Here is a 22,280-nt window from a genome sequence, read left to right on the forward strand (position 1 = left end):
GCTCGTCCTTAGCAGTTTTTTTGGTCTTCTTTAGGTTCCGCTTGACAATAGCCCAGTATTTCTCAATTGGGCGGAGCTCTGGCGTGTTGGGAGGGTTCTTGTCCTTGGGAACCACCTGCACGTTGTTGGCGGCGTACCCCTCCATGGCCTTTTTATCGTAATGGCAAGATGCCAAATCCGGCCAAAACAGTACGGAACAACCGTGTTTCTTCAGGAAAGGCAACAGACGTTTATTCAAACACTCTTTCACGTAAATTTCTTGGTTGACAGTCCCGGAAGCTATGAAAATGCTGCTTTTCAAGCCACAGGTACAGATGGTTTGCCAAACCAGATATTTCTTTGCGAACTTCGACAGTTTTATGTGCTTGAAAATATCTGCTACCTTTCCCCTTCCGTATAAAACTCCCTTTCCCTTCCCTTCCCTTTTGCCGTATAAAACTCCTGTCCCGTAAGCTCCTTGTAGTCGGCTTTGACGTAGGTTTCGTCGTCCATTACCACGCAGTCAAACTTCGTCAGCGTTGTCGTGTACAGCCTCCGGGATCGCGCTTTGGCCGTCGTATTTTGTTTATCATCGCGATTTGGTGTCACTACCTTCTTGTAAGTCGATAGTCCGGCTCGTTTTTTGGATCGATGCACGGTTGTAGACGATACACCCAGCTTATTTGCGGCATCTCGGAGAGAGAGGTTAGGGCTTCGCTTGAAACTACCGGCAACTCTCTTTGTCGTCTCAGTGGCTTCCGGTTTTCGATTTCCCCCCGATCCAGACTTCCTGGCTGCCGACAAACGTTCCCAAACACTTTAATTACATTTGTAACGGTTGATTTCGCAACTTCTAGCGATTTTGGCAGCTTTGTGTGCGAGTAGCTCGGATTTTCGCGATGCGCGAGCAAAATTTTGATACGCTGCTCTTCTTGCTTAGACGCCATTTTGACAACTGAAGAGTGAATTCCAAAATCAAAATAGGAGCAACATTCTACACACACACACTTTCAAAATGAGGGGAGTTCAGGTTTTTAAATGCAAAATTGAAAGAAATACGTCTAGTTTATATTGACCAAATTTTTACCGTATCACCCTTTAAGATCGTAATTTCAGAGTAATATTTTCAAAAATTCCTTATTTAATAAAATTTGCAAATTTTCTTTAACATTTCGTCTATTGATTTAAAAATATATACAAAAATTATAATAAATTATAAAACATAACAACAAATAACAAAGGAATTAAGGAATTAAGGATAAAAATATAAAAAAACGACACCCATTTACAATGAAGACTTCATGAAAGGTTTTAAATACTTTTCAAATGAATCCTGAACTGGTTTCTGGTTCATGGGACTCATTTTCGCCGCTTCAAAGATCCGTTCATAAACATTACCATCGTAAGAGCCCAATACTGAATTCAAAACACTATCGGGAAAATCGAAACCATCTGTGATGGCAACAGCCTCTGGACGAATTTTTTGCAATGCCAGTTCTAAGCGTCTTTGTAACGATTTAACATCAGATTCCGTCAGGGGAATGAAACGTAAGATATCACTTAAATGTCTCAAGGTGAGATGAACCAAATACAATTCTAGTAAGCTTTCCAAAACAGCTTTGCTAGATTTGGATAGTTTGGCGGTTTTCGGTCCGGTAATTGCTTTGTAGAATGTTTCCGCTACAAATTGACGACCATGATACTAAAAAGAGAAAAAATATGGTATATAATTTTTTTTGTCGATCCTCTGCGAAATTCTTGTTGATCCTGGTCGAACTTTCGGCCGTATATACTTGTTGTCCCCTCATAAAACTCCTCTACGCCAAAGCTGGTCATATCGAGCAATAGTATATGGGTTATAAAATTTAGATTACTTCCAAACATTTTCGTCATTTGAATACAAAAAAAAAAAAAACAATATTTTCACCCAAAACTAAATTGCTCCCTTGGAATTGAAAACAGTTACCCTGTAGTGCAGCAATCGATTTTGTGATATTCCCCCTGTTTCCAATAATCGGAGTCACAACTGATGGTTAGAACACCTGAAGCATAGGCACAGGAACAGGTAACTTGTAGTCAACAGTGAGAGCCCTCTCGAACCCCGCTACAAGAGAAGATGGGATCTCAGACACATTTGGCGGCGTGACAGTGACTGATTCAAAGAGATGTGCTATATTTTTCAACCGACAGTTTGTCAAGCATTCCAAGAATGATAATGCGAACGAGAACCACTCGTCGATTTCGTGGTCTCCGAGCCAACGACAGACCACAATTTTCCTTAGCCGATGTTACCAATGTCATCAAGAGCGCGAAACCATCTAAGGCGCTGGGCCCCCACGGAATTTCTATGCTAATGCTGAAGCATCTGGGTATACTGGGAGTGAGGACCTGATCAGACTACTCAATTTGTCGTTGGAATCACTCATTATATACGATGTCTGGAAAATAGGTAGGGCGATGAATCGTACAGAACGAGTTCCCTTCTCCTGCCAGTGGCTAAGACACTTGAGGCACTACTTCTCCCCAACTTTTGTGGATAATTTTCCAGCTGCCACCCATCAATCACTCATTATATCCGATGTCTGGAAAATAGGTAAGACGATGAATCGTACAGAACGAGTTCCCTTCTCCCGCCATTGGCTAAGACACTTGAGGCACTACTTCTCCCCAACTTTTGTGGATAATTTTCCAGCTGCCAACCATCAACATGGATTCCGTAAAGTACATAATACGACGACTGCTTTGCATGCCATTTCAGCATAAATTAATAGTGGACTTAGAAAGTCCAAGCCGTGTCATAACACGGTTCTCGTGGTGCTTGACCTATAGAAGGCATTCGTTACGGTCAACCATGCCAGACTCTAGACATAGAAAGAGGTAAGTTGTGGTTAACAGTGAGATCCCCCTCGAATCCCGCTACAAGGAACAATGGGATCTCAGTCACCTTTGGCGGCGTGATTGATCCGAAGAGACGTGCAAGATTTTTCCACCGAGTGCGATATAGCGAAAAAGAGGACCATTTGTCGCATTCGCGGTCTCAGAGCCAAAGATAAACCACAATTTACCAATTTACAAGGCGCTGGGCCCCACGTAATTTCTATGCTAAAGCTGAAGCATCTGGAAATCGTGCGAGTTGAGTACCTTACCAGACTTCTTAATTTGTCGTTGGATTCCGATGTCTGGAAAATGGTTCTGTATGGACTCAAGTTCGCCAAGGTGGGATGATATTTCCGGCATTGCTCAATCTCTCCCTATCCTCTATTCCACCTCCTCGTCGAGATTGTATCTTATGTGGACGATTGTACAATCATGCCACCCGGGCCCATTTTTTATGACATATGCGATCGTTTAAACGTCTACCTTGCTGATCATACCAGTTATTTCACAGCTTGAAATTTGATGATATCCAGCACCAAATCCTCAGCGAGCAGTTGAATGTCATAATCGCAAAATTATAATGGGGAAATAATTCCGACTAAAAATTATCCCGAAGATTCTCGGGGTCACATTCGATAACCTTTTCATATGGTCTGCCAATACCACTGCAATTTGTGAAAAGTTACGCGGAAGAAACGAGGTCCTAAAACTGTTTTTCGGCAGCACTTGAGGAGCGGACAACGAATTGAAACAGGGAGTTCCCCAAGGTGGGTTGATATCTCCGGCACTGTTCAATCTAAACATAGCCTCTATTCCACCTACTCCCGACGGCGTGGATATTGTATAAAATGCGGACGATTGTACAATCATGGCGTGCGGACACATTAGGGCTGTTTTCTTTTTGCACAGGATGCAACATTTGTATGGGCTATCCAGAACATCGTTGCACTGGTGTTCTATCCAGAACATCTCATCAGTGCAAGTCGCGCCGATGTTGCCAGATTGTATTTGGATAAAGTAACGCTTCTTCGATTCACAATAGCAATTTATTGTGACTATTTTATCGAAAAACATGAAATTCAAAGTGATACAGTGTCATAAATAATCGCAGCAGTAAATATTTATTACTAATTGAAGCATTTCATACATTAAAAATGCAAGATTTCACTTGTTTTCTGTGATTGTTTTTAAACAGCTGATGACAGTGTTGCATATTTTTGGAGATGTCCTGGATAAACGAGTACTCTGTTTTCTTTTAGTCCTTAACGGCTTAGCATATCCAGTGCTAAAATAAAACAGCCCTATTGTTGATTACATATGCGATCGTTTAAACGCCTACCTTGCTAATGTTACCAGTTATTTCACAGCTAGAAATTTGAGGATATCCGGACGCAGAAGTACGCAGGCAATTGAATGTCAGAGTCATAAACTACCCCCAAGATTCTCGGGGTCACATTCGACAGCCTTCTCAAGTCGTCTGCCCATGCCACTGTAATTTGGGAAAATCTGCGGGCTAGAAACAAGGTCCTCAAATCCGGCAATCGATTTGAGGACCTTGTTTCTACCTCGCAGATTTTCCCAAATTACAGCACTTGAAGTGCGGACAAAGAACCCTTGTTGACTACATATAACGCAATTGACCGACCAGTGGTAAACTATGCCGCGACAGTGTGAACACCACAAACAAGCGACACGCAGTGGATTAACATAAATACCTGTCATAATGCTGCCCGGATCACCTTTATATGGACCCCAAGATGTTGTCAAAACTGTATCTCATGGATAGCCATCCAAATCACCATCGTGTGGTTAGGAAACCATCGCCGAGGAATATAAGGGCTAACCTTCACCTTCGAGAGCTCGAGATCCTGCAGACAGGTCTGAACAGAATTCATGGTGATACTGTAACTGAAGCAGTGAGAATGTACATACAAGGTTAATCCTGTTCTCGGAGCTCGACCACCGCCCATACCACTGGAGGAAATAGATCTCCCGCGTAAGACCAGGATTGGTTTGGCTCAACTAGGTTAGCTATAGTGGCAGCCCGATATTTCGGGCTCTCTTAGGCTATTCAGTCCATAGTGATAGCACAGTGGTGAACTTCTCTCTTATCACTGAGTGCTGCCCGATTCTATGTTAAGCTCAATGACATGGGATTTCCTTTTTATAGCCGATTCCGAACAGCAAAGCGGTGAAACTACTTAGAGAAGCTTTAAAACATTCAGTACTGTCACCAGCAATACTGAGAGGGTAGAATCCACAGCTAAAAAACTTTTTGGTGTCTGGTCGAAATTGGATTTGAACCAACGAGCATGTTTACCATTGCACCACGGTGGCTCCCAATTAAAATTTGGCAACTGTAGCCGCCTGAATTTCTACCTATTAGTGAGTGATCGATAGCATCGTAGCTGTCATGTGTCCCATTTCTACCCAAAGGCTACATGACATTCGTTACCTCTTCGCTTGCCCAATTAAACCTACCCAACTCACTACCAGGTCACTGTGGACTCATCCCATCCTTAACGCAGAGTTCCTTAATCTAGATATAAGCTGATGTAAGCGTAAACCAAAAAATTGATAAAATCGCATAATAAACTATTACAACATATACAAATCACAAGAAATTATTGTTCTTATAGCGATAAAATTGCGATACTCCCGGACTTCAATCCAATTTCAAATTTGTTTTGGAAAATTTTTTTTTTGGGAGCCACCGTGGTGCAATGGTTAGCATGCCCGCCTTGCATAACAGGTTGGCTGATAAGTCCCCGGTCTAACAAAGAAAAACACATTTTTTTGTCAAAATTCGTTTTTATTATTCAACATAGTTGCCTTCAAGAGCGATACAACGTTTATAACGACCTTCCAATTTTTTGATACCATTTTGGTAGTACTCCTTCCAAATTTTTTCCCTGCGAGCATCCTTTTGAGGTCTGAGAACAAGAAAAAGTCGCTGGGGGCCAGATCTGGAGAATACGGTGGGTGGGGAAGCAATTCGAAGCCCAATTTATGAATTTTTGCCATCGTTCTCAATGACTTGTGGCACGGTGCGTTGTCTTGGTGGAACAACACTTTTCTTCTTTATATGGGGCCGTTTTGCCGCGATTTCGACCCTTAAACGCTCTAATAACGCCATATAATAGTCACTGTTGATGGTTTTTCCCTTCTCAAGATAATCGATAAAAATTATTCCATGCGTATCCCAAAAAACAGAGGCCATTACTTTGCCAGCGGACTTTTGAGTCTTTCCACGCTTCGGAGACGGTTCACCGGTCGCTGTCCACTCAGCCGACTGTCGATTGGACTCACGAGTGTAGTGATGGAGCCATGTTTCATCCATTGTCACATATCGACGGAAAAACTCGGGTGTATTACGAGTTAACAGCTGCAAACACCGCTCAGAATCATCAACACGTTGTTGTTTTTGGTCAAATATGAGCTCGCGCGGCACCCATTTTGCACAGAGCTTCCGCATATCCAAATATTGATGAATGATATGACCAACACGTTCCTTTGATATTTGTAAGGCCTCTGCTATCTCGATCAACTTCGTTTTACGGTCATTCAAAATCATTTTGTGGATTTTTGTGATGTTTTCCTCGGTAATCACCTCTTTCGGGCGTTCACTGCGTTCACCGTCCTCCGAGCTCATTTCACCACGCTTGAATTTTGCATACCAATCAATTATTATTGATTTCCCTGGGGCAGAGTCCGGAAACTCATTATCAAGCCAAGTTTTTGCTTCCACCGTATTTTTTCCCTTCAGAAAACAGTATTGTATCAAAACACGAAATTCCTTTTTTCAATTTTTTTCACAATAACAAAAGTTGCTTCACAAAAGACGCTCTATCGCGCACAAACTAATTAACTTACAGACGTCAAATTTTGACACGAATCATTTGAAGGTTGGTACTATATAAAAATAATATGCATTTAATACTAGCGACGCCATCTATGTGTCAGACCGGGAACTTATCAACCGATTCCTGCTTTGACCGAACACCAAAAAGTTTGTCAGTAATGCTGGTGACATTTCTGAGGGTTTCAAAGCTTCTCTAAGTGGTTTCACTGGATTCGGATTCGGCTATAAAACGGAGGTCCCTTGTCATTGAGCTTAACATGGAATCGGACAGCACTCCGTGATAAGAGAGAAGTTCACCAATGTGGTATCACAGTGGACTGAATAGTCTAAGTGAGCCTGATACATCGGGCTGCCACTTAACCTAACCTAAACTAATTTCAAATTTTCAATCTTATTAATAAAAAATACATTTAAAAATTCATATCTTTAAGAGTTAAGGAAATATCTGCAACGACAATTTTAAGATTTGCGACTCCGAAAATCGAAAGACGTGGGAATCCCCCATTGACTTCTTTGATTAAATCCTATCTTAAACTCAGAGAAATATTTAAGAGTACATTTTAAAGCCTTATGCTCACCTCTGCAGCCTGAATTAATTCTATGCCGGTATTATTAAAAGCTTCTCCTTGCGTTTGACCTGCCATCATTCTTTCCGACAAACTTTCGTAAGCTATACGAGTTTTACTGGAAGTAAAAGAAAAACCAAAAATGTTATGTCACTTCTCACTGAAATTTCCTCTCTCGAAAGAGCATGAATATACTTACTGAGCTGCTGTATACTCGAAAGCCTTTAGAATACATTCCCAGGAATTATCCCATTTTGGGAATGAATTCAATTTTAAACCTTGCCTCAAATATTCCACACTTGGTAACATTTCCTTGCCCTCAACCAAGTACGACCAAGATTTCATAAGAAAACGACCAATTTGCAGGAACAATACAGTATTTTCGCCTTCATAGGTGTAGGCGGCAACAGCATTACCATAAATATTACCAATATTGGCAGCAGCCATGAAACCATGGCCACCGCAAGATAAACGTAAACGTTCAATTCCGGCACAACCATCAGTTGTGCAAAGAGCCTTCAAGGCACACGAAAGAGCATGAATTTCAGGCATACGGGAATATTTGCCATTATTGATATCCTCAATAGTCTGGTGGTATAATTCCCACATGTGATCGGCGGAAAGTTGATAGGCTAGACCGGTAGCAATTTCGGGGAAAAGCTTCAGTTGTTGAGTAACATGATCGATGATTTGGGGCTCGGGACCACTGTAAACAAAAAGCTCTTCAGTTTATATTCCAACACATTTCGATAGGGTTTCCCAAACAACTTACTCAGGATTAATGGGACTTTGTCTTCTCACCGCTGAATAGCGTGTTGCTATTGTGGCGGCTTCCAATAGATAGATAGCATCCAAGTTAACTATTAAACACCTGGTATAGACCATAGTCATATAGGCTAATTTCGAATCAGGACTTTGTATGAAGCTTCCATCTGGCATAACTTTGGCATATTTCATCAGCATATTCTCACGAGGTATGCGGACATTTTTTAAACCCAGGAAACCTTGATTGACAGCAGGCATACCAACTTTCTTGCCAATTTCACCAATATCAATACCCGGCATAGGCATATGGGTTTCCAGATCACGCACTTGAACTATAAACATTTGTATTCCCTTGTGTTTGCCATCAATGTAGAGTTGGGCCACAACCATGGCATGATTTGCTGTATGACCCACTAAAACAATGGAAAACGCGAATAATTTTAATTTTGAAAAATATCCTTCTCCTCCTGAACTTACATCCTCCTGGCCACCATTTATAGGCCTGTAAACATGGTGTATTCAATACAAACTCTTGAGTCTTAGGATCATAGTCAGCTCTTGTCTGGATACCTCTTACATTCGTACCATGACTTAATTCCGTTTGAGCATAGGTCCCAATGATATTACAATTTTCCGCTGCTTTACCCCATTTTTCAACTTGTTCTGGAGTCCCCTGACCCATGATCACATCCACAAACATGGTTATATGTGTTGCCACGGGACTATTAGCAGGAAATACACCGTGACTAGTGGCATCGTAGAAACCTCTCCTGGAATGTATTATACCAAGAAATCTTAATCAAGAATTCATATATACATATATAGAGAAAATATCACCACTATATCTTTTCAATTAAAATTTTAATTCAATTTGAAATATTCAATAGATTCATATAGTAATCGAACTAAAATTCAAAAATAACATTAATAAAAATAAATTCCAATAGAAAAATATTTGAATCAATTAATTTTTTAATTGGTATCAGTGATTCATATTCTCAATTTTGTGATTGAAGCAATTTTCAATTAAAAATTAATTGCTTTAATTAATTTCGTGACGAAAACAAAAATAAATATTTTTTTTTTTTGCACAGCAAAAGTATCACATTTTTTGTTACATAATTATTATTATTTGTAATTATAATAAAGATTTTAATAAATAAATAAATAACTTTTTTAATTGAAATTGAAAAACTAATTGATTAACTCAAAACACTTATACACATAATTTTCTTTATGGGATCAATTATTTTTCTATTGGTGTCGGTGATTGATTGATTATCAACCTCGTGATTTAATAATTTTAACAAAAATTTCAATTTTTTTTTATTTTATTTAACAAAAATTTCTATAGAAATAAAATTTTGACAAAATTTTCTATAGAACTAAAATTTTGACAAAATTTTCTATAGAAATAAAATGGTGACAAAATTTTCTATAGAAATAAAATTTTGGTAGATTATTTTTGGCTCGAGTGGCAACCATGATTGTGAACCCAATAAAATTTTAACAAAATTTTCTATAGAAATAAAATTTTGAAAAAATTTTCTATAGAAAAAAAAATTTGAAAAAATATTCTATAGAAATACAATTTTGGTAGATTATTTTTGGCTCGAGTGGCAACCATGATTATGAACCGATATGGACCGATTTTTGTGTGATTGGAGATCGGCTATATATAACTATAGACCGATATGGACCAATTTTGGTATGGTTGTTAGCGGCCATATACTAACACCATGTACCAAATTTCAACCGGATCGGATGAAATTTGCTTCTCTTTGAGGCTTCGCAATTCAAATCTGTGGATCGGTTTATATGAAGGCTATATATAATTATTAACCGATGTGGACTAATTTTTGCATGGTTGTTAGAAACCATATACCAACACCATGTACCAAATTGCAGCAAGATCGGATGAAATTTGCTTCTCTTTGAGGGGGATCGGTTTATATGGGAGCAATATATAATTATGGACCGATGTGGACCAATTTTTGCATGGTTGTTAGAGACCATATACCAACACCATGTACCAAATTTCAGCCGGATCGGATGAAATATGCTTCTGTTAGAGGCTCCACAAGCCGAATCTGGGGATCGGTTTATATGGGGGCTATATATAATTATGGACCGATGTGGGCCAATTTTTGCATGGTTGTTAGAGACCACATACCAACACCATGTTCCAAATTTCTGCCGGATCCGGTGAAATATGCTTCTGTAAGAGGCCCCGCAAGCCAAATTTGGAGGCCCATTTGCAATACTATCCGACCTACATCAATAACAACTACTTGTGCCAAGTTTCAAGTCGATAGCTTGTTTCGTTCGGAAGTTAGCGTGATTTCAACAGACGGACGGACGGACATGCTCGGATCGACTCAGAATTTCACCACGACCCAGAATATATATACTTTATGGGGTCTTAGAGCAATGTTTCGATGTGTTACAAACGGAATGGTGGAGGGTATAAAAAAAAACAAAATATTTCCAATTACAAATATAATTAAAATTCCTTTAAATTGTCCAAAAATATTTTGCGAAATCAGTGTGACATTTGCGTTTTTAATACAGTTTGGTTATAACTTTCTAAAATTAATCAAAATTTTCCTTTCTGGTAGGTTTGTTTTTTTTTTGAGTGTAGGAACGTAAACATTGTCCATTGAAAAATTAATTAATACAATAAATCAAATAATCAAATTAAAAAATAAATTAATTTAAAAAATAATTGAAAATTTCCAAGTTTTCAATTTAAATATTAATTATGCTTATTAATATTTGAATTAAATAAAAAAAAATTGGTTAATTTTTTTGAAATTAGAAAATTAATTAAAAATATCGAAAAAATCTATTAATTGTTTAAGCTAATTAATTTTGTAATTGATATTATCATTTTGGTGATTGAATTTTCTATTAAAACATTAATTGGATCTATTAATTTCATAATAGAATCTTAATTTTTTTCTGTGTATTAATTGTTTTTTTTTTTTTTTTAATTAGATCAATTTATTGTTTAATTAGTGCCGGCGATTAATACTATCACATAATTTATTGAAGCAATTTGAATTAAAATTTAATTGGATGAATTAATATAGCATTTTTTTATGTGTTCTTTGCTTTCACAACAAACTTACGGCCAAATATCATTTCCTCCTGGATTTTTCTCTTGTTGTAGTTTACGTAATTTTTTACCAGCTCTGGTAACTTGTTCGATTGCCCGATTATAGACACCTTCATGGTCCATATATTCATGTTTGAGACCATAAAATTTCTCATTATCGCCGAATAGAACTTGTTCTGAAAATAGAATAGAGAAAAGTAATTAGAATTGATGATCGTATACACCCAGAAAAAAGTAAAACCTTTCAGGCACTTAAACCAACTTAATCTTTATTTTAGTTCAAGAAATTATTTTTTGAGAAAATGAAAAGTATCTTCTTTACTTTTTGAAATGTTTGAAACATAAAACGCGTGTAAATCGGTGAAATCGTTTATTTAAAAAATCAAATTAAATTTATTTTTCAAGTTCAATTAGTATAAAATTCAGGAAAAATATTCAGTTAGGCTTTCGCTTTTCCAAATCCGAATTTCCGGGTCTCACTCTTGACACCTGCCATCAGATTTTGTACAGCCACATTGTCCACCTTCTTCGCCGCAGAAAGCCAGTTTGCCTTGAACTGCTGCTCGTCCTTAGCAGTTTTTTTTTTGGTCTTCTTTAGGTTCTGCTTGACAATAGCCCAGTATTTCTCAATTGGGCGGAGCTCTGGCGTGTTGGGAGGGTTCTTGTCCTTGGGAACCACCTGCACGTTGTTGGCGGCGTACCACTCCATGGCCTTTTTACCGTAATGGCAAGATGCCAAATCCGTCCAAAACAGTACGGAACAACCGTGTTTCTTCAGGAAAGGCAGCAGACGTTTATTCAAACACTCTTTCACGTAAATTTCTTGGTTGACAGTCCCGGAAGCTATGAAAATGCTGCTTTTCAAGCCACAGGTACAGATGGCTTGCCCAACCAGATATTTCTTTGCGAACTTTAACAGTTTTATGTGCTTGAAAATATCTGTTACCTTTCCCCTTCATTTTGCCGTATAAAACTCCTGTCCCGGAAGCTGCTTGTAGTCGGCTTTGACGTAGGTTTCGTCGTCCATTACCACGCAGTCAAACTTCGTCAGCATCGTCGTGTACAGCCTCCGGGATCGCGCTTTGGCCGTCGTATTTTGTTTATCATCGCGATTTGGAGTCACTACCTTCTTGTAAGTCGATAGTCCGGCTTGTTTTTTGGCTCGATGCACGGTTGCAGACGATACACCCAGCTTATTTGCGGCATCTCGGAGTGAGAGGTTAGGGTTTCGCTGGAAACTACCGGCAACTCTCTTTGTCGTCTCAGCGGCTTCCGGTTTTCGATTTCCCCCCGATCCAGACTTCCTGGCTGTCGACAAACGTTCCCCAAACACTTTAATTACATTTGTATCGGTTGATTTGGCTTCCGGTTTTCGATTTCCCCCCGATCCAGACTTCCTGGCTGTCGACAAACGTTCCCCAAACACTTTAATTACATTTGTATCGGTTGATTTGGCAACTTTTTGCGATTTTGGCAGCTTTGCGTGCGAGTAGCTCGGATTTTCGCGATGCGCGAAATTTTGATACGCTGTTCTTCTTGCTTGGACAGCATTTTGACAACTGAAGAGTGAATTCCAAAATCAAAATAGGAGCAACATTCTACACACACACACCTTTAAAATGAGGGGTGTTCAGGTTTTTTAAATGCAAAATTGAAAGAAATACGTCAAGTTTATATTGACCAAATTTTGACCGTATCACCCTTTACTTGGAATAAAGAAAAATTCGTTGGGCTGGGCAAACTTTTTACAAAAGTGTAAAAATAAACTAAAATAGAAGTGGGAGCCACCGCGGTGCAATGGTTAGCATGCCCGCCTTGCATACACAAGGTCGTGGCTTCGATTCATGCTTCGACCGAACACCAAAAAGGTTTTTATACCCTAATTTGCTTAAAATTTTGCACAAGAAGAACAATTAGTACTATAGTCAAGTGTGCCAAATTTTATTGAAATCGGTTCAGATTTAGATATAGCTCCCATATATATCATTCGCCCGATATGGACTAATACGGTCCCAGAAGCCAGAGTTTTACCCCAATTTGGTTGAAATTTTGCACAGGGAGTAGAATTAGCATTGTAGCTATGCGTGCCAAATTTGGTTGAAATCGGTTCAGATTTAGATATAGCTCCCATATATAGCTTTCGTCCGATTTACACTCATATGACCACAGAGGCCAATTTTTAACTCCGATTTAGTTGAAATTTTGCACAGGGAGTAGAATTAGCATTGTTGCTATGCGTGCCAAATTTGGTTGAAATCGGTTCAGATTTAGATATAGCTCCCATATATATGTTTTTCTGATTTCGACAAAAATGGTCAAAATACCAACATTTTCCTTGTAAAATCGCCACTACTTAGTCGAAAAGTTGTAAAAATGACTCTAATTTTCCTAAACTGCTAATACATACACAGAAAAAAATATCACCAAAATATTTCCAATTAAAAAGTTAATTGAAGTTAAAAATTTTTTCAATTAATAAATTAATTGATACAATTAACTTTTTAATCATGATAGAAACATTAAGTTAATTAAGTCAATGATTGAAAATTTTAAAATTTGTAATTAAAAAATTAATTGATACAATTAACCTTTTAATCTAATTCGGAAGACTAATTAAAAATGTATTTCAAACAATCATTTGTTAATCCAAATAAAAACTCTAAGCCAATTCAGAAAGTAATTAAAAATAGTTACCTTTTTTTAATTAATAAATTAATTGAGTTTTGCAATCAACATCAATTAAATTTTTAATTGAATCAATTAAAAAATTAATTGAAATTTGCTGAAAAAATCAATTTATTTTTTAATCAAGAATTTTTTCTATGCCCAATTAAAACTGTGATTGATACTATCATTTTCGTGATTGAAGACATTTCAATTAAAAAATTAATTGGATCAATTAATTTGGTGATTGAATCAGAAACATTTTTTTTTGTGTGTATATATCGAGCGATAAATCATAAATAAACTTTTGAGAATTTTCCTTAAAATTGCTTCAGATTTAAATGTTTCCATTTTTTTTGTTGCTAACATTGTGTTCCACCCTAGTGCATTAGCCGACTTAAATTTAAAGTCTATAGATTTTGTAGAAGTCTATCAAATTCTGTCCAGATCGAGTGATATTTAAATGTATGTATTTGGGACAAACCTTTATATATAGCCCTCAAAACATTTGACGGATGTGATATGGTTTCGAAAATTTAGATCTACAAAGTGGTGCAGGGTATAATATAGTCGGCCCCGCCCGACTTTAGACTTTCCTTACTTGTTTTTTTTTTTTTTTTAATTTGTTAACAATTCTTTTATGGTGATTCTCATTTTGGTAGAGTTCCTAAGAACTAACACTCAAATTGAATGTAGAACTTTTGTGAAACAAGTTTATATCTAATCACAATCAAGTGCACATTTAGTCTACATACACTAAGCGAAAATGTTATAAAAGTAATCACAAATGTATGTATTAAACACCTAATTCCTGAAACAGGTTGTCACCAAACTCTTTGCCTAAGCACAACATTGCCTTTGTTATCTATTGGGGGTTATAATTCACTTTTATTTATAAAACACATTTAAATTTCCCCATAATTCTGTAATATAACATACAATCTATACGAGTAGTTATATATAAAATTCAAAGTATGATTGTTTATTTGTTTGTTTGTTTGTATGTTCCGGGTAAGCTCGGAAACGGCTGAACCGATTTACGTGAAAATTTTAGAGATCGTAGGAGGCGCTCATGTGCTGAAAATAGGGTACCTAATGTTTTGATACCTGGTCGCGGAAAGGGACCTCCTCTTTGTCCGACTTTTTGAAAATTGGTTGGAAAGTTGACCGATTTGTTTGAAATTGTCAGTGAAGGTTTGGGTTGGCACCTAAACAAAGATCCGCCACTTTATTTTTCGATATTTGGTCGCAGAGGCGGACCTCCCCTTTGTCCGACATTTTTTTACAGTGCAGTGCATAAACTAAAATTCTCTGATTTACTTGAGAATTACAGAGAACGTGCGGTGAGGCTACGAAATTAATATGGGGTACCTCACGTTTTCATATTTGGACGGGCAGAGGGCCTCCTCCTAGCACGACTTTTTGAAAATTGGAACTAATTATCCGATTTGCTTGAAATGAACGGCTACTTTATTTTTCGATATTTGATCGGGGAGGGGGACCTCCCCTTTGCACGACTTTTTTCACAGTACAGTGAAGACAAAACTAAAATTCTCCGACTGAAATTTTACGAAAAAACAGGGTAATGAAATTAACAGGTTGGCTGATAAGTCCCCGGTCTGACACATAGATGGCGTCGTTAGTATTAAATGCAAATTATTTTTATATAGTACCAACCTTCAATTGATTCGTGTCAAAATTTGACGTCTGTAAGTCAATTAGTTTGTGAGATAGAGCGTCTTTTGTGAAGCAACTTTTGTTATTGTGAAAAAAATGGAAAAAAGGATTTTCGTGTTTTGATAAAATACTGTTTTCTGAAGGGAAAACATATGATGGAAGCAAAAACTTGGCTTGATAATGAGTTTCCGGACTCTGCCCCAGGGAAATCAACAATAATTGATTGGTATGCAAAATTCAAGCGTGGTGAAATAAGCACGGAGGACGGTGAACGCAGTGAAAGCCCGAAAGAGGTGATTACCGAGGAAAACATCAAAAAATCCACAAAATGATTTTGAATAACCGTAAAACGAAGTTGATCGAGATAGCAGAGGCCTTACAGATATCAAAGGAACGTGTTGGTCATATCATTCATCAATATTTGGATATGCGGAAGCTCTGTGCAAAATGGGTGCCGCGCGAGCTCACATTTGACCAAAAACAACAACGTGTTGATGATTCTGAGCGGTGTTTGCAGCTGTTAACTCGGGATGCGCATGGAATAATTTTTATCGATTAACACACTACACTCCTGAGTCCAATCGACAGTCGGCTGAGTGGACAGCGACCGGTGAACCGTCTCCGAAGCGTGGAAAGACTCAAAAGTCCGCAGGCAAAGTAATGGCCTCTGTTTTTTGGGATGTGCATGGACTAATTTTTATCGATTATCTTGAGAAGGGAAATACCATCAACAATGACTATTATATAGCGTTATTGGAGCGTTTTAAGGTCGAAATCGCGGCAACACGGCCCCATATGAAGAAGAAAAAATTGTTGTTCCACCAAGACAACGCACCGTGCCACAAGTCATTGAGAACGATGGCAAAAATTCATGAATTGGGCTTCGAATTGCTTCCCCACCCACCGTATTCTCCAGGTCTGGCCCCCAGCGACTTTTTCTTGTTCTCAGACCTCAAAAGGATGCTCGCAGGGAAAAAATTTGGCTGCAATGAAGAGATGATCACCGAAACTGAGGCCTATTTTGAGGCAAAACCGAAGGAGTACTACCAAAATGGTATCAAAAAATTGGAAGGTCGTTATAATCGTTGTATCGCTCTTGAAGGGAACTATGTTGAATAATAAAAACGAATTTTGACAAAAAAAATGTGTTTTTCTTTGTTAGACCGGGGACTTATCAGCCAACCTGTTACACCCATGGCTATATCAAAAACTGGACCGACAAGAGCCAAATTTATTTAGGGATCCCGAATTCCGACGAATCGTATGAAAATTTCAGGCTGGCAAAATATGGTAGACCTTTGTTAAAACCAGGTAAGCCTATCCCAAGTTAAGCGCTCAAAAAACCAAATCGACAGATCGGTTTATATGTGAGCGTGAAGTCTGTTGAAAGGCGGATCTTTATCGATTTCTTACATTTCAGATAAAGTTGTCCCATCGATGTTATGTTGGAGGTTAAAAACCATGTTTTGTAGTATCCATTGAAGTTTTTTGTACTATTCATAACTATTTGCATTTTCCGTAATTATTTTATATTTTTACCAAACAACAGTTTAAAGTGCAAAAAAAATAACATTATCTGCCAATGAAGGATATTATCGAAGCTGTAAGTTCCGTACATCATTGTACGGAGACTTTTTTGATGTATAAAACCGTTTCCGCAAAATAGTTCCTCAATTATATTTTATGTTTGCCATGAAACTAGAATTTATCTCGCAAGTTAATCCTATTGAATGCCACTGCTATTATTTGTAATTTAGTTAAGTTTTTCTCCATTTGTATTACTGTAGTCAATGCAACGTTTTTATACTGAAAAAATATTTACGTGATATTAAAGATTACACAATCTAAATATGAGAATGTACAATTTATAAAATATTAAGGACAAATTTATTTAAAATAATGAAATTTTAATTAAAATAAAGTTTATAATCTTTGCTGCAAAAATTTTTTTCATTAAAATTAGGACAAAAATTTTGTAAATTTACGTCCCTCCGTTACTTTTCCTTAGAGTAAAGAAACACATTTTTGATTTAAAGAAATCGTCCTTAAATTAACAGAAATATTGAATTCTTAGATTTAAGATAAAAACGCTTCAAGTATAGGCGAAAAATAAACCGATCCCCAGATTTCGCTGGCGGAGCCTCAAAGAGAAGCAAATTTCATCCGATCCGGCTGAAGTTTGGTACGTAATGTTGGTATATGGTCGCTAACAGCCATGATCCAATTGATCTACATCGGTTCATAATTATATATAGCCCCCATATAAACCGATCACAAGATTTGGCTTGCGGAGCCTCTAAGAGAAGCAAATTTCATCCGATCCGGCTGAAATTTGGAACAGGTGTTGGTATATAGTCTCTAACAACCATGCAAAAATTGGTCGACATCGGTCCATAATTATATATAGCCCCATATAAACCGATCCCCAGAATTAGCTTGCAGAGCCCCTAAGAGAAACAAATTTCATCCGATCCGGGCGAAATTTGGAACATGGTGTTGGTAGTGTGTTGGAGTCTCTAACAACCATGCTAAAATTGGTCCACATTGGTTCATAATTATATATAGCCCCCATATAAACCGATCCCCAGATTTGGCTTGCGGAGTCTCTAAGAGAAGCAAATTTCATACGATTCGGTTGAAATTTGGTACATGGTGGTAGTATATGGTCTCTAACAACCATGCTAAAATTGGTCGACATCGGTCCATAATTATACACAGAAAAAAATTTCACGAAAAATTTTCCAATTAAAATTTTAATTGAGTTTGAAAAGATATTCAATTAAAAATTTAATTGAATCAACAAATTTTTTAATTGAAACAAAAATCAATCACAACAATTAATAGTATCAATTAATTTTTTAATTGGATCAATTAATTTTTTAATTGGCATTCAATTAATTTTTTAATTGATACTATCATTTCCGTGATTGAAGACATTTCAATTAAAAAATTAATTGGATCAATTACTTTCGTGATTGAATAAGAAAAAAAATTTTTGTGTGTATATAGCCCCCATATAAACCGATCCCCAGATTTGGCTTGCGGAGCCTCTACGAGAAGCAAATTTCATACGATTCGGTTGAAATTTGGTACATGGTGTTGGTATATGGTTTCTAATAACCATGCAAAAATTGGTCCACATCGGTTCATAATTATAAACCGATCCCCAAATTTGGCTTGCTGAGCCTCTAAGAGAAGCAAATTTCATCCGATCCGGCTGAAATTTGGAACATGTTGTTGGTATATGGTTTCTAATAACCAATCAAATATTGGTCCACATCGGTCCATAATTATATAGAGTCCCCGTATAAACCGATCCCCAGATTTTGCTTGCGGAGCCTCAAAGAGAAGCAAATTTCATTCGATCCGGCTGAAATTTGGTACATGATGTTGGTATATGGTCTTTAACAACCATGCCAGAATTGTTCCATATCGTTCCATAATTATATATAGCCCTTATATAAACCGATCCCCAGATTTGAACTCCGTAGCATCTTGGAGGAGCAAAATTCATCCGATCCAGTTGAAATTTGGTACATTTCGCTAGTGTATGGCCGATAACAACCAATGTAAAATTGGTCTGTGTCGATCTGTATTATATATAGCCCCTAAAATTTTTATATATCTGTAGAAAATGTTGTCATACATTTATTTCTATAGCAAATTTTGTCAGAATTTTTATTTCTATAGAAAATTTTGTCAGAATTTTATTTCTGTAGAAACTTTTGTCAAAATGTTATTTCTATAGAAAATTTATGAAGCATTTCATAGTTGGGAGGAATATTGTGCAAATTCTTCCAAAACATCAAGAATTCTACCAATCTACCAAACAGTAAAAAATCTGCCATTTTTGGTAGACTCGTGTTCATAATTGTATATAGCCCCCATATAAAGCGGCCTTCATATTTCAATTCTGGCTTTATAATTACCGCACAAAAGTTCATATCGGTTTGTAATTTTTTCTTCCCTATATATACTGGTCAAGAACTGAATATATACGTATTTAATCGACCTTTCTTTTGTCTATTATATATCCCGTATGTACTAACTTACAATATAAAAGATGATGTTAAGAAGTTTTAAGATGCCTTGCACGCAGAGAAGGAATATGATCACCTCAAACATGTTTTAAGAGCAAAATGTTATTTTTGTATGGTGACCATGTAACATGTTTGTCACTAAATTGTTATTTTCTTGTCAAATATAACCCGCTTGCCGAAATCATATACATGATTTCCGATAAAATAACATGGTTGCGAAAACCATGTTACATGGTCACCACCCAAAAATAACATTTTGCTCTTAAAACATGTTTGAGGTGATCATATTCCTTCTCTGGGTGTGCCATCGGCCGCAACCCAAGTAATTTAATTGTGGATGACCGTCTTTAGTAGAAGTTTCTACGCAATCCATGGTGGAGGGTACATAAGATTCGGCCTGGCCGAACTTACGGCCGTATATACTTGTTTACTTTGAGGTATCCGTCATAATTAGGATTTTTAAACTGGCATTTCTTTGTACTAAATATACAGCGAAAAGAGAATGAAATTTTGATAAATGAGATCTGAAATTGCCGCATCTTTGGCTCGGAATCAATACCAAAATCCTTAAGAGAAGGTCAAAATCTTTGGATCCAAGTAAACTTTTTTTAATGTATAAATAAAATAAAATGTTTGTACGCAAACTTTTTCCAATCAATGTATATATTTTGTGCACTCAAAAAAAAAAAAAAAAGGCGAACCCTCTACTTAACTAATGCCAATTTAACTTTATTTTAGTTCATGGAATTATTATGTTTGGAGAAAGTTTCCTTTACTCTAATAATTTTTGGCGTGCGTTAGTTAAATAACTAAAAAACGGGAAAAATTATACACAAATCAAGCATAAAGATTTACTCAGCGTTTGTCATATTGTTTTCTAAAAGTAATTTAAATTTTCTAAAATTAACCAAAATATTTCATCCTGGTGGATGCACCGTTTTTTCAGTGTGGGATCTGAGGTTAATATTTCGATGCGTTCGGTGTGGAGGGTATAAAAAAAATATTGAAATATTTAAGCCACTAATAGAAATTTTTCAAATAAAAAGCTATGAAACAATATTAGCCGATTAAATGCTGAGTAATTACTACAATGCGATTTATAAACTTGTGTAATGACTCCAAAACATTTTTCACATTTACAACAATTAACACCAGCAAATAGTCACTGTTTTCAATATCAAAAACACACAACTTTGATTTTTCTTTGTAACGATCTTATCGATGCCGATGTACGAATGATAACAACCTTGTACCAAAGTTCAATAGTTATCGGGAATCTTTGATAATCTTCGATTCACTCATTACCAAGTAGTAAAAATTCATATTTCGACACAACATTTCGCAGTCATTTCATTGCAAATCAGTTACACACAATCTCTAGTTAATAAAACACCCTTATATTACCGATTTCACGTTTGGCCTTTAATTTCTCAGCTCCACCATGATACCATTGCGCGAGTTCCTCACTATTACATGTGGCATTCTGACGTTCTTTGACAATATCAGGGTTAGGAGTTGAGGGCACAATCGAAGTCATGGTATGTTAGATTTTTGTGTATTATTTATTTATTTATGTGTGGAATTGTTCTTTTCGAATATTGAACTATTGTTCTTTAATGAATTATTTATTTAAATATTTCAATTTGTATTTGTTTCCACTTTCACACACTTATCGTTCACCCGTCTTTTTTACGCGCTATAGTTTGGTGTGTACCACTCTCGACAATAAACGATCAACTGAATGTTAATGAGTATGAATGAAAAGCTTTTATACAGTTTAACTACCAACAAAGAGAATGGGATGAGAAATGTACCAGTGTTGCCAGTATTGGGGAATTTTACCCAAATGGGGATATTTTTTAGTGGATGGGGAGAAACATTTTAAGTTGGGGACTTGGGGATTTGGTGGGGAATTTCCACAAATTTGGGGATTTTTGTGGGGAATTTTCGAAATCTATTCAGTATAATAAATCAGATTACGAAAAGTGTGGTTCATATGAAATTCTTTACTTCTAAATGGTTTCTACAGCAGAGTCTATTCCTTTACTTTTTTCAAAAAAATTCCCAAAAATTTATTGGGGATTTTTGTGGGGAATTTTAAATTAAATTGGGGATTTTTGGGGATGAAAGCGTTCCATTATTGAGAATATCCAAAATATAAAAAAAAAACTTTCATCCTCTTTATTCCACGGCATTTATTTTGGGGCGCAAAATCTATTTTTCAATTCACTCTGTTTCCTAAGAAATGTTTTACTCATATGAAATTATTTCGTAAGGACTCATCTGCGTACATCACTTATTTGTATTATATATCCTATACATATAAAATAGAGTTCATATCGGTTCATATTAACTCCGGTGAGGTTTTGTGTTTTGAAATCTTAATCTTTTTGTAACTCGCAAATTGCACATTTTTCCAATTTTTACTTTTTTCGGATTTTCGGATTTTCTACAGCAGAGTCTATGCCTTTACTTTTTTCAAAAAAAATGCCAAAAATTTATTGGGAATTTTTGTGGGGAATTTTAAATTAAATTGGGGATTTTTGGGGATGAGCGTTCCATTTTGGCGACAAGAGCCCTGAAAATACAGGCAACACTGAAATGTACTTAGTTTTAACTCAATATTCTAAGAGAGAATAATGAGTGAATTACCCAGTAGCGGGATATGAGATAGATGTTCATATACATAGCAATGCAAAATGCCCCTCTCCAAGGTGGTTGTACATGCCTCA

The 22,280-nt window shown here is 36.7% G+C and overlaps 1 protein-coding gene across 1 annotated transcript; it reads right to left on the bottom strand.

Annotated features, from left to right (window-relative positions):
- Positions 1-1,137: 1,137 nt before the first annotated feature.
- LOC142238080 (acyl-coenzyme A oxidase 1-like) lies at positions 1,138-21,283 on the bottom strand. The gene is made up of 7 exons (XM_075309609.1): positions 20,953-21,283; positions 11,181-11,343; positions 8,527-8,819; positions 8,057-8,462; positions 7,484-7,990; positions 7,297-7,402; positions 1,138-1,681 (listed from the first exon to the last, which is right to left on the bottom strand). The coding sequence occupies exons 1-7, from the start codon at positions 21,083-21,085 to the stop codon at positions 1,265-1,267; spliced, it is 2,025 nt and encodes a 674-aa protein (XP_075165724.1). The 5' UTR covers positions 21,086-21,283; the 3' UTR covers positions 1,138-1,264.
- Positions 21,284-22,280: the final 997 nt, after the last annotated feature.

Source organism: Haematobia irritans, chromosome 5, assembly GCF_050003625.1.
Source record: "Haematobia irritans isolate KBUSLIRL chromosome 5, ASM5000362v1, whole genome shotgun sequence".
In the NCBI taxonomy this organism is placed as follows: domain Eukaryota; kingdom Metazoa; phylum Arthropoda; class Insecta; order Diptera; family Muscidae; genus Haematobia; species Haematobia irritans.